Genomic DNA, 14,010 nt, shown 5'->3' on the forward strand with positions numbered 1-14,010 from the left:
GAGCGACTAACAGGAGCAATTAGGGTTAAGTGCCTTGCTCAATCTTTTGGTTACTGGCCCAATGCTCTTTAACCGCTAGGCTACCTGCCGCCCCCACACATGGCATGTTATGATGAGAGTATGCATTAAGAGAGGGCATGCTCACACACACACACACACACACACACACGCTCAAAACACACACACACACACACACACACACACACACACACACACACGCTCAAACACACACACACACACACACGCTCAAACACACACACACACACACATCTTCCTCCTGCTCTGTGTCCTACTCAGCCCCCTCTTCCCCACAGCAGCCCCAGTCTGTTGATTTAGTAGCCTTCATTCCCGGGAGCACTTCTCCCTGAGAAGGCTATTAGTGGTAGTGGGTGTGGCCAACGGCATCGTCTCTGACCAATCATTTCAGACAACCTTCTCTTGGCTGCAGAGACAACATGTTGCCGTTTTCCTGCAATTCGACACATTTTGCCATGGGGAGAGAGAATATTTTACAGTTTTAAAGCTAGTTTCCTGCAATTTGACACATTTTGCCATGGCTTATGCCTCTTCTTATGCTACCTGAGTGACTTAAACATTATAAGAAAATCAATGAGGGCCGCATGCCATGACATTTTTTGAATTTTAGATTCTCCCTGACCGTCTAGTTTTCATTTTGGTGATTGTTCATTCTCAAAGATGATCTTATTTAAAAAAAATATGGTGGCATTCTCTTTTCCACATACTTTATATCTGGTTTTAGTCGTTAAGTTTAAACTGAAAAAGTTTTTCCATCCCATTTTTTTGTTGCATTTTATATTACACAGTTAGCTGTTTATATAAACAGTGGGGAAAAAAGTATTTAGTCAGCCACCAATTGTGCAAGTTCTCCCACTTAAAAAGATGAGAGAGGCCTGTAATTTTCATCATAGGTACACGTCAACTATGACAGACAAAATGAGAATTTTTTTTCCAGAAAATCACATTGTAGGATTTTTTATGAATTTATTTGCAAATTATGGTGGAAAATAAGTATTTGGTCACCTACAAACAAGCAAGATTTCTGTCTCTCACAGACCTGTAACTTCTTCTTTCAGAGGCTCCTCTGTCCTCCACTCGTTACCTGTATTAATGGCACCTGTTTGAACTTGTTATCAGTATAAAAGACACCTGTCCACAACCTCAAACAGTCATACTCCAAACTCCACTATGGCCAAGACCAAAGAGCTGTCAAAGGACACCAGAAACAAAATTGTAGACCTGCACCAGGCTGGGAAGACTGAATCTGCAATAGGTAAGCAGCTTGGTTTGAAGGAATCAACTGTGGGAGCAATTATTAGGAAATGGAAGACATACAAGACCACTGATAATCTCCCTCGATCTGGGGCTCCACGCAAGATCTCACCCTGTGGGGTCAAAATGATCACAAGAACAAGAAGCAAAAATCCCAGAACCACACGGGGGGACCTAGTGAATGACCTGCAGAGAGCTGGGACCAAAGTAACAAAGCCTACCATCAGGAACACACTACGCCGCCAGGGACTCAAATCCTGCAGTGCCAGACGTGTCCCCCTGCTTAAGCCAGTACATGTCCAGGCCCGTCTGAAGTTTGCTAGAGTGCATTTGGATAATCCAGAAGAGGATTGGGAGAATGTCATATGGTCAGATGAAACCAAAATAGAACTTTTTGGTACAAACTCAACTCGTCGTGTTTGGAGGACAAAGAATGCTGAGTTGCATCCAAAGAACACCATACCTACTGTGAAGCATGGGGGGTGGAAACATCATGCTTTGGGGCTGTTTTTTCTGCAAAGGGACCAGGACGACTGATCCGTGTAAAGGAAAGAATGAATGGGGCCATGTATCGTGAGATTTTGAGTGAAAACCTCCTTCCATCAGCAAGGGCATTGAAGATGAAACGTGGCTGGGTCTTTCAGCATGACAATGATCCCAAACACACCGCCCGGGCAACAAAGGAGTGGCTTCGTAAGAAGCATTTCAAAGTCCTGGAGTGGCCTAGCCAGTCTCCAGATCTCAACCCCATAGAAAATCTTTGGAGGGAGTTGAAAGTCCGTGTTGCCCAGCGACAGCCCCAAAACATCACTGCTCTAGAGGAGATCTGCATGGAGGAATGGGCCAAAATACCAGCAACAGTGTGTGAAAACCTTGTGAAGACTTACAGAAAATGTTTGACCTGTGTCATTGCCAACAAAGGGTATATAAAAGTATTGAGAAACTTTTGTTATTGACCAAATACTTATTTTCCACCATAATTTGCAAATAAATTCATTAAAAATTCTACAATGTGATTTTCTGGATTTTTTTCTCTCATTTTGTCTGTCATAGTTGACGTGTACCTATGATGAAAATTACAGGCGTCTCTCATCTTTTTAATTGGGAGAACTTGCACAATTGGTGGCTGACTAAATACTTTTTTTCCCCACTGTACATACTGAACAAAAATATTAAACACAACATGCAACAATTTCAAAGATTTTACTGAGTTACATTTTTACATTTACATTTAGCAGAAGCTCTAAAGGTCCTCACCAGACATCACCGGCAACAACGTCGCATATGGGCACAAACCCACAGTCGCTGGACCAGACAGGACTGGCAAAAAGTGCTCTTCACTGACGAGTCGCGGTTTTGTCTCACCAGGGGTGATGGTCGGATTCGCGTTTATCGTCGAAGGAATGAGCGTTACACCGAGGCCTGTACTCTGGAGCGGGATCGATTTGGTCTGGGGCGGTGTGTCACAGCATCATCGGACTGAGCTTGTTGTCATTGCAGGCAATCTCAACGCTGTGCGCTACAGGGAAGACATCCTCCTCCCTCATGTGGTACCCTTCCTGCAGGCTCATCCTGACATGACCCTCCAGCTTGACAATGCCACCAGCCATACTGCTCGTTCTGTGCGTGATTTCCTGCAAGACAGGAATGTCAGTGTTCTGCCATGGCCAGCGAAGAGCCCGGATCTCAATCCCATTGAGCACGTCTGGGACCTGTTGGATCGGAGGGTGAGGGCTAGGGACATTCCCCCCAGAAATGTCTGGGAAATTGCAGGTGCCGTGGTGGAAGAGTGGGGTAACATCTCACAGCAAGAACTGGCAAATCTGGTGCAGTCCATGAGGAGGAGATGCACTGCAGTACTTTACTGACTGTTACTTTTGATTTTGACCCCCCCCTTTGTTCAGGGACACATTAATCAATTTCTGTTAGTCACATGTCTGTGGAACTTGTTCAGTTTATGTCTCAGTTGATGAATCTTGTTATGTTCATACAAATATTTACACATGCTAAGTTTGCTGAAAATATACACACATATACAGTGAGGGAAAAAAGTATTTGATCCCCTGCTGATTTTGTACGTTTGCCCACTGACAAAGAAATGATCAGTCTATAATTTTTATGGTAGGTTTTTTGAACAGTGAGAGACAGAATAACAACAAAAACATCCAGAAAAACGCATGTCAAAAATGTTATAAATTGATTTGCATTTTAAATGAGGGAAATAAGTATTTGACCCCTCTGCAAAACATGACTTAGTACTTGGTGGCAAAACCCTTGTTGGCAATCACAGAGGTCAGACATTTCTTGTAGTTGGCCACCAGGTTTGCACACATCTCAGGAGGGATTTTGACCCACTCCTCTTTGCAGATCTTCTCCAAGTCATTAAGGTTTCGAGGCTGACGTTTGGCAACTCGAACCTTCAGCTCCCTCCACAGATTTTCTATGGGATTAAGGTCTGGAGACTGGCTAGGCCACTCCAGGACCTTAATGTGCTTCTTCTTGAGCCACTCCTTTGTTGCCTTGGCCATGTGTTTTGGGTCATTGTCATGCTGGAATACCCATCAACGACCCATTTTCAATGTCCTGGCTGAGGGAAGGAGGTTCTCACCCAAGATTTGACAGTACATGGCCCCGTCCATCGTCCCTTTGATGCGGTGAAGTTGTCCTGTCCCCTTAGCAGAAAAACACCCCCAAAGCATAATGTTTTCACCTCCATGTTTGATGGTGGGGATGGTGTTCTTGGGGTCATAGGCAGCATTCCTCCTCCTCCAAACACGGTGAGTTGAGTTGATGCCAAAGAACTCAATTTTGGTCTCATCTGACCACAACACTTTCACCCAGTTCTCCTCTGAATCATTCAGATGTTCATTGGCAAACTTCAGACGGGCCTGTATATGTGCTTTCTTGAGCAGGGGGACCTTGCTGGCGCTGCAGGATTTCAGTCCTTCATGGCGTAGTGTGTTACCAATTGTTTTTTGGTGACTATGGTCCCAGCTGCCTTGAGATCATTGACAAGATCCTCCCGTGTAGTTCTGGGCTGATTCCTCACCGTTCTCATGATCATTGCAACTCCACGAGGTGAAATCTTGCATGGAGCCCCAGGCTGAGGGAGATTGACAGTTCTTTTGTGTTTCTTCCATTTGCGACGAATAATCGCACCAACTATTGTCACCTTCTCACCAAGCTGCTTGGCGATGGTCTTGTAGCCCATTCCAGCCTTGTGTAGGTCTACAATCTTGTCCCTGACATCCTTGGAGAGCTCTTTGGTCTTGGTCATGGTGGAGAGTTAGGAATCTGATTGATTGTTTCTGTGGACAGGTGTCTTTTATACAGGTAACAAACTGAGATTAGGAGCACTCCCTTTAAGAGTGTGCTCCTAATCTCAGCTCGTTACCTGTATAAAAGACACCTGGGAGACAGAAATCTTTCTGATTGAGAGGGGGTCAAATACTTATTTCCCTAATTTAAAATGAAAATCAATGTATAACATTTTTGACATGCGTTTTTCAGGATTTTTTTGTTGTTATTCTGTCTCTCACTGTTCAAATAAACCTACCATTAAAATTATAGACTGATCATTTCTTTGTCAGTGGGCAAACGTACAAAATCAGCAGGGGATCAAATACTTTTTTCCCCTCACTGTGTATATATATATATATATATTCATTTTTTGGAGCGGCAACAATTTAGCAGCGGCCCACCACCATAAATATACGGGAAACACTGGTACGGTCATGGATAGTATATATCATCTACATACCTGATGCACACGTGATTATCATAGCTGAAGGACATGTGATTATGGTTGAGGGGTTGGGTTGCTGTAGAGGATTTATGCCTGAAATAGGATACTGTATTTTATGTAAGCTTTATTGTAAACTGCCAAAGTGCTCCATTGTGGCACATGTATTTGTGTAAATAAAACCTATCCAAACCTATCTATCTAGTAATGGAAGAGATGTCTGGCTTGGCCACGCACGCACGCACGCACGCACGCACGCACGCACGCACGCACGCACGCACGCACGCACGCACGCACGCACGCACGCACGCACGCACGCACGCGACGCACGCACGCACGCACGCACGCGACGCACGCACGCGACGCACGCACGCACGCACGCACGCACGCACGCGACGCACGCACGCGCACGCACGCACGCACGCACGCACGCACGCGCACGCACGCACGCACGCGACGCACGCACGCACGCACGCACGCACGCACGCACGCACGCGACGCGACGCACGCACGCACGCACGCACGCACGCACGCACGCACGCCACGCACGCACGCACGCACGCACGCACACGCACGCACGCACGCACGCACGCACGCACGCGACGCACGCACGCACGCGACGCACGCACGCACGCACGCACGCACGCACGCACGCACGCACGCACGCGCACGCACGCACGCACACGCACGCACGCACGCACGCACGCACGCACGCACGCACGCACGCACGCACGCACACACACACACACACACACACACACACACACACACACACACACACACACACACACACACAGCGCTTACATCTGCTGCAGCTGCAGGAGGAGGAGGAGGAGGAGGACTCACACAGGAAGAAGCCACAGACCTTCCTTGTCTGTCGGAAAGCTTGTGGAGCCGACAGAAACTTCTCCCTGGCAAGAAAAAAAATAAAGAAGGGTGGAAGTATGAAGTGCCAAAGTCAGTCTAAGAGCTGAACTCACTGTGTGGGGTAGAACGTGAAGTAGGCTGGAGTTTAACAGGACGCTCTGGGCCCGTATTCCTAGCTGAACTCACTGTGTGGGGTAGAACGTGAAGTAGGCTGGAGTTTAACAGGACGCTCTGGGCCCGTATTCCTAGCTGAACTCACTGTGTGGGGTAGAACGTGAAGTAGGCTGGAGTTTAACAGGACGCTCTGGGTATTCCTAACGAGTCTCAGAGCAGGAGTAGGCCTTTTACATCATAATGAGTATTATTACACGGGGCAGGAGGTAGCCTAGTGGTTAAGAGTGTTGGCCAGTAACCAAAAGTTAGCTCGTGTGAATCCCCTAGGTGAAAAATCTGTTGATGTACCCTAAGTCGCTCTGGATAAGAACGTCTGCTAAATGACTAAAATGTGCAAGGACGTGATCCTAGATCAGCACTCATGACTCTTTATGAATAGGGGCGCTGCTCTTTTCACCAGGATCCATGCAATTTCTGAAGATCCACTCCTTAGTTTGACTTATACCTTAATTCTCTGAAGGTAATATTTGATCTACCACCAGATTGTGAGAGATAAAACGTGCCGTGGCAACACGGCGGGATCCCAAATGTCAAACAGAAATAATCTAATCTCTTCTATTTGGTTTCAAGTGGAACCGCACCAGAGAGCAAATGTTAATCAGCGCAATAAGGACATTTGATCAAACAAATGCTGAATTGATGTTAGCTAGTGGCTAATCGTGGCCTAGCAGGGGCCGTGTTAGCTAGTGGCTAATCGTGGCCTAGCAGGGGCTGTGTTAGCTAGTGGCTAATCGTGGCCTAGTAGGGGCTGTGTTAGCTAGTGGCTAATCGTGGCCTAGCAGGGGCTGTGTTAGCTAGTGGCTAATCGTGGCCTAGCAGGGGCTGTGTTAGCTAGTGGCTAATCGTGGCCTAGCAGGGGCCGTGTTAGCTAGTGGCTAATCGTGGCCTAGCAGGGGCTGTGTTAGCCAGTGGCTAATCGGACTAGCAGGGCCTGTGTTAGCTAGTGGCTAATCGTATCTAGCAGGGCCGTTAGCTAGTGGCTAATCGTGGCCCTAGCAGGGGCTGTGTTAGCTAGTGGCTAATCGTGGCCTAGCAGGGGCCGTGTTAGCTAGTGGCTAATCGTGGCTTAGCAGGGGCCGTGTTAGCTAGTGGCTAATCGTGGCCTAGCAGGGGCTGTGTTAGCTAGTGGCTAATCGTGGCCTAGCAGGGGCTGTGTTAGCTAGTGGCTAATCGTGGCCTAGCAGGGGCTGTGTTAGCTAGTGGCTAATCGTGGCCTAGCAGGGGCTGTGTTAGCTAGTGGCTAATCGTGGCCTAGCAGGGGCTGTCTTAGCTAGTGGCTAATCGTGGCCTAGCAGGGGCTGTGTTTCATCTGTAGCCTAGTTGTCTAGTTCCATTAATATGGTCAGATATTGGACACAAGGGGTGTGACTGCCTAGTGGCTGGAAGGAACAATGGCCTTATCCAGCTGACTGACGACAAGTGGCCGTGCCCTTTGGATGAGAAACCCAAGCTCAACCTGTGTGTGTGTTGTGTGTGTGTGTGTGTGTGTGTGTGTGTGCGCGAACGCTTCACTGACCAGGCACACTGTGCCATTTATTTAATCCAATCTTCACCTAAACATCGAATTCCTCTTGAATAGGCCCACATTGCAAAGGATAAATGCTTCAAACTTGTGTGGATTGTTTTTTTGATATCTATGAGCAGAGCTATTGGCCCTTGAAGCTTTCATTTTCCAGAAAAATGAAACTGACTAGAAGTGGTTTCCAGGAGGGGGCACTGTTGCCCACACAACATGAAACCGCCCCTCACAGTAACCAAGAGAGTAAGTCATGTCCATACAATACAGTCCAGAGTTCAGGTGGCCTTCAGCAAACAAAGGAAAGGAGGGATGCTCAACAACAAGGACAAAAATCACCAGAAGGGCTTACCAAGAAACACTTCCAGAAGGGCTTACCAAGAAACACTTCCAGAAGGGCTTACCAAGAAACACTTACAGAAGGGCTTACCAAGAAACACTTCCAGAAGGGCTTACCAAGAAACACTTCCAGAAGGGCTTACCAAGAAACACTTCAAGAAGGGCTTACCAAGAAACACTTCTAGAAGGGCTTACCAAGAAACACTTCCAGAAGGGCTTACCAAGAAACACTTCCAGAAGGGCTTACAAAGAAACACTTCTAGAAGGGCTTACCAAGAAACACTTCCAGAAGGGCTTACCAAGAAACACTTCCAGAAGGGCTTACCAAGAAACACTTCCAGAAGCACTTACCAAGAAACACTTCCAGAAGGACTCATTTGATGTAAAAAAAGAAGATGGAGCGCTCAACAAAAAAAGATTTGTTGAGATTGATTTCTTATTGGTCACTTTAATCCACCGTACAGGACGAGGACAGGGGACTGACATTTCGATGTCAAGCTGACGTCTTCCTCAGAGTGACCTGACGTCTTCCTCAGCGTGACCTGACGTCTTCCTCAGAGTGACCTGACGTCTTCCTCAGAGTGACCTGACGTCTTCCTCAGCATGACCTGACGTCTTCCTCAGAGTGACCTGACGTCTTCCTCAGAGTGACCTGACGTCTTCCTCAGAGTGACCTGACGTCTTCCTCAGAGTGACCTGACCATTGCACATAGACCTATATTTATACCCTAGTGGCCCACTGAGACACAACTATATAAAACAACTATAACGATAATATGTTTCAAGGTAAATGGCAAATTATAGCACAAAATAAAAATATAAATAGTGTGTCTGGTTAATCAATAGGCCATGTCAACATATACATAGGTGATATTTGGTTGTCTGTGAATCTGGAGACACAGAGACCCAAAACATCAAGGCAACACCATTATAGAAATGAGGACAGTGAAACATCCACAGTGTCTAAGGAGTACTGCCCCTTAGGATCCACAGTGTCTAAGGAGTACTGCCCCTTAGGATCCACAGTGTCTAAGGAGTGCTGCCCCTTAGGATCCACAGTGTCTAAGGAGTACTGCCCCTTAGGATCCACAAGGTCTAAGGAGTACTGCCCCTTAGGATCCACAGTGACTAAGGAGTGCTGCCCCTTAGGATCCACAGTGTCTAAGGAGTACTGCCCCTTAGGATCCACAGTGTCTAAGGAGTGCTGCCCCTTAGGATCCACAGTGTCTAAGGAGTGCTGCCCCTTAGGATCCACAGTGTCTAAGGAGTACTGCCCCTTAGGATCCACAGTGTCTAAGGAGTACTGCCCCTTAGGATCCACAGTGTCTAAGGAGTGCTGCCCCTTAGGATCCACAGTGTCTAAGGAGTACTGCCCCTTAGGATCCACAAGGTCTAAGGAGTACTGCCCCTTAGGATCCACAGTGTCTAAGGAGTACTGCCCCTTAGGATCCACAGTGTCTAAGGAGTGATGCCCCTTAGGATCCACAGTGTCTAAGGAGTACTGCCCCTTAGGATCCACAGTGTCTAAGGAGTGCTGCCCCTTAGGATCCACAGTGTCTAAGGAGTACTGCCCCTTAGGATCCACAGTGTCTAAGGAGTACTGCCCCTTAGGATCCACAGTGTCTAAGGAGTGCTGCCAGAATGCCTCTCTTTGTTTTTGTTTACGTACGATGTCACCTCCTCTTGGTGAAATCTGGATGAGTTCTATGGCAATAAAGCGCAGGCAGGAAGGTGAGCCACGGTTGGCTTCGATGCAGTGACACGCAATAGAATAGTCCGCGTTTATACTTCTAATAGCAGCCTTGTGTTCCGCAATGCAGAGTTCCAATGCTAGTTTAGTTTGACCAATAGAAGCAACCCTGCAGATGCATTTCAGCATGTATTTGATACTCGTGGTGCTACAATGAATGAAGCTTTGGGTTTTGTATTCTTTACCGGTGGTAAAAAAAAAAACTTTAGTATTGGTCGTGTTGTCATAATGTACACAGTGCCCACACTTGTAACTGCCTTTTGGCAGGCCTGGGAGCCAAGTGTCACACTTCTTGGGCATGCTGTGCCGTAACGGAGTCGGCTAGATTGTGTGCACGGCGAAAAACAAATGCGAGGGGGGCAATGTTGTGAACTCTCGTAGATTTGGATCACTTTTGAGGATGTTCCAGTGTTTCAATACAATGGATTTGACGCGACCGGCACATGGTGGAAAAAAACACAAACGTGGGGGGTGTTTTGTCCTGGTTTCTACTAGTGCCAGTGCGTAGGCTTTGACGTTCATTCCCTCTAGCACGGGTATAGGCCTGTTCAATGACACCCTTATCATACCCGCGTTGCAGGAACCTGGTGCCGCATGTCATTAGCTTTGCGCTCTAAATCCACGTCTGTACTACAGTTACGTCCGTGTGTATGTAGTAGGCATGTTCCGCTTAACATGTACCGGGTGGTTAGTGTCTGCATGTTGAAGATGGTACACTCCAACTAGTTTTCTTTATTTTTGTGGATTGTAAGATCCAAGAAGTCTATTTTCTCCCGACTTCTCTCTGCTGTGAATCTGAGATTTGGGGGTCAGATAAGTTAATATAAGAAATGAACTCAGAGAAGAGCGTCAGTACTGTTCCACACCAGTAGGATGTCGTCTATGTATCTTTTCCCAAAGGGCGACATTCTGGAAATATGGGGTTTTCTGGACATCATACATGAAGGTCTCCTCCCAGTGTCCCATAAATACATCTGCATAGTTAGGAGTGAATGCAGCTCCCATCGCTGTACCCTGAATCTGTTGGTAGAAACTGCCCGCATATTACAAGTCATTTGATGAGAGAGCTTTTTCCAGTGAGAGACTGAATAAAGTTAGACGGAGGTAAGATACCCTCCGGTCTAGTGTTGAGATGGCGAGAGAGCGCTCGTAGGCCTGCGTCATGCGGAATATTAGTGTAGAGAGACTGAACGTCAAATGTAAACAAGATGCTTTCGGTGTCGCATCTATAGTTAATCGATGATTGTAAGCACATCCCCTGGTATCTCCTAAAAAGGCTGGCAATGCTGGCACACATTTAGAGTTGAAGAAATCAACATACTGAGATAGGGGTTCAATAGGGCTACTGTTGCCTGACACTATGGGACGGAAAGGAGGTTTATCCATACTAAACTGGACAGGCTGGTTGTGGCGTAACGAGAAAGTCCTTCTCCTTCTCCGTTTCCGTTATCCAACCCTCTGAAAGAGCGTTATCAATGAAGCTATCTATATCCTTTTGTATTCTGGAACGGATACCTCACTACCATACTCTTCCCTGCTTCATACCACAATAGACCCTCCCTTATCAGCATTTTTTTATCACAATATCTGGATTGTCTTTCAGTTCCTTCAAAACATTTCGTTCCAACATTACTGAGATTAGCTGCTTGTTTAGCGGTATTGCCAATTTAGCAAAATCATTTTCTATCAGCCTACTGTAGGTGAGAACAGTCAAATTAGTCTAGTCTTATCTAATGGGCTCTAGTCTGTTATCTAATGGGCTCTAGTCTGTTATCTAATGGGCTCTAGTCTGTTATCTAACGGGTTCTAGTCTGTTATCTAATGGGTTCTAGTCTGTTATCTAACGGGCTCTAGTCTGTTATCTAACGGGCTCTAGTCTTATCTAATGGGCTCTAGTCTGTTATCTAATGGGCTCTAGTCTGTTATCTAATGGGCTCTAGTCTGTTATCTAATGGGCTCTAGTCAAGGCCTTTGTGGACCACATTGGAAATAAATAGAATCTCTTTAACATGTTATCCCCATATCCCCAGGGTCCCTGGGATTGTACTATTTAGTGCATATTTTTTCCCAATCCACCAACCAACCAACCAACCAACCAACCAACCAACCAATGAATCAGGTAGGCAGCTAAGCAGAACTCACTTGAGGTTCCTCTCCACCCCCCTGTTCTCGTACTCGTCTCCCTGGTTGAGTAGCCGGAGGATGCCCTTCTCAAACGACTCAGTGGACTGCTCCTTGGGAAGCTGCAGGACGGGGAGAGGGAAAAGTGATGTCATGTACAGCACCATTCAAACAAGTACCTTAAAAACAAGAGCTAGGAGAGGTCATTAACATTTCATTGAATTAGGTTAAGTCATTATTCAATTAACTAACTAATTAAGTTAGTTAATTATCCCTGCTTATTATCAGTGGGTGAACATCCAGTCAATACAATGCAGGGAACTTGGGGTCAATTCCATTTCAATTCAGTCAATTTGGGACGATAACAGGGGTAGCTGGCAGTTTGCAGCATTTATAAAAACACAGTTAGTGAAAATACCTTCAACAAGAAGCTCTCCAGTTCAAGCTGTGTTTTCGTGACATTGCTGGATGAGGAGTCAGACCACTTCACCTGAAAAGAGAAGATCAAGTATTGTTACTCTTATCATCCAAAGGATGTAAATTAATGTTACCAGATATTGAAGGGAACATTGGGTAAGGAAAAAAATACATTGGGTAAGGACACCGTAAGAAGGGGTAACAAAATCACAACATGGGAATGTTTTTCCTCAAACAAACAACATTTACAAATCTACCATCTTGGCTTTGCTGCTTACACACCATCGGCGGTAATAGAGATGATCAAGATTATCCCTAGAAGACAATAATAAAGAATTATGTCAGCCAAGCACTACGAGACGCTAGAAAAGCTCTTTAGTCTGCCCTGCTGTGAAAACTGTTTGGTTTGATCAGATCTTCAGGAAAGTCTTGTTTGTGTTTTTACAGCCCCCGCGGTTGATCTTCTGAAAAGTCTTGTTTGTGTTTGCACAGCCCCCGCGGTTGTGCTTTTCTGCTTTCCCAACCTAATGACTTGTACTTGGACGATGGTATTCTTGGGAGAGTTTCAGGGGCTTTTCCTCAACAGTTAAGTCAGTTCAACAGTTAGTTGGCCTACTACTACCGGATATGATCAAACAGTCCAAAACACAGCGTCCCGGCCAGCCATAGAGATGTCCTTTCTGACAGCAGGGGTTTAGGCTTAGAGGAAGCTACAGAGGGGTAATGACAGCAATCAATATCTAGGCTAACTGTCTGAGGGAAGAGAGTGAAACTGTTGGCCCATGTGATAATGACGAACAAATCACGTCTCCCACTGGAATCATGTAAGTGTGGATGACACATGGGTCACAGGAACAGCATCCGTTAGAAACAGGAAGTGAAGGCGGTGCAGATTCTCACAGCATCACAGTGTGGGGGGAAACATAAATCAGGTGGTGTGCTGAGCGATTTGTTCCTTAAACCATGCCGGCTAAACCTATTGACAAGGCCTTTAGAGAAACCATTGGACATAGGGCACCATTTTCGGTCATATGCAATGCCTCAAATCAAATCAAGTTTATTGGTCACGTACACAGATTTGCAGATGTTATTACAGGTGCAGTGATATGCTTGTCCAGTAATATCATAATCACATCAATAAATTGGTTATAACAAACTCTGAACAACGTAACACGTGTGACAGCAAAATGGATGCAGAGGACGTGACAAATAAACTCGAAATGTAGGAATGTTTACTAGTTGCTCAGGAGGTAAAGGGGAAGTCAGATGTGTGGACTAAATGTGACTAGTTGTGGAAAATAGAGATCAAGAAAAATAAAGGTAAGGAGCGCTGCTGGGTGATTTGGACGGAGTCAGGCGCAGGAGGTGTGAATCACAGAATAATGGTTTATTCGGCCAATACAGCAGTTCGCAGCAATGCGTAAAAAAACAACTACAGTGCGACTTAACGGCGTACTGGGGAAAACAAAACACACAGGTGAATATCCCGGCACTAAGGTACATAATGCTCCACCGAGCTATCGACACCTCCACATGGAAACAAATCACACACAGAGACATGGGGGGGCAGAGGGAATACTTATACAGGGACTGATGAGGGGAAATGACCCAGGTGTGTGTGAAAAACAAGACAAAACAAAAGGAATGATGAGATGAGGAGCGGCAGTGGCTAGAAGGCCGGTGAAGACTAACGCCGAAGCCTGCCCGAACAAGGAGAGGAGGCAGCTTCTGAGGAAGTCGTGAGAGAGAGAGAGAGAGAGAGAGAGAGACACTGCTGGGTACAAATTACATTCA

General features: G+C 46.2%; 1 protein-coding gene across 1 annotated transcript in view; it reads right to left on the reverse strand.

The window, feature by feature from the left end:
* Positions 1–14,010, reverse strand: part of LOC121549728 (zinc finger CCHC domain-containing protein 2) — a 56,848-nt gene that overhangs the window by 12,926 nt on the left and 29,912 nt on the right. The window contains 3 exon segments of the mRNA XM_041861573.2: positions 5,837–5,943; positions 11,821–11,921; positions 12,218–12,289. Of these exon segments, the coding sequence (XP_041717507.2) occupies positions 5,837–5,943; positions 11,821–11,921; positions 12,218–12,289 (280 nt within the window).

The sequence above is a fragment of the Coregonus clupeaformis genome, chromosome 34 (genome assembly GCF_020615455.1).
Source record: "Coregonus clupeaformis isolate EN_2021a chromosome 34, ASM2061545v1, whole genome shotgun sequence".
NCBI lineage: Eukaryota > Metazoa > Chordata > Actinopteri > Salmoniformes > Salmonidae > Coregonus > Coregonus clupeaformis.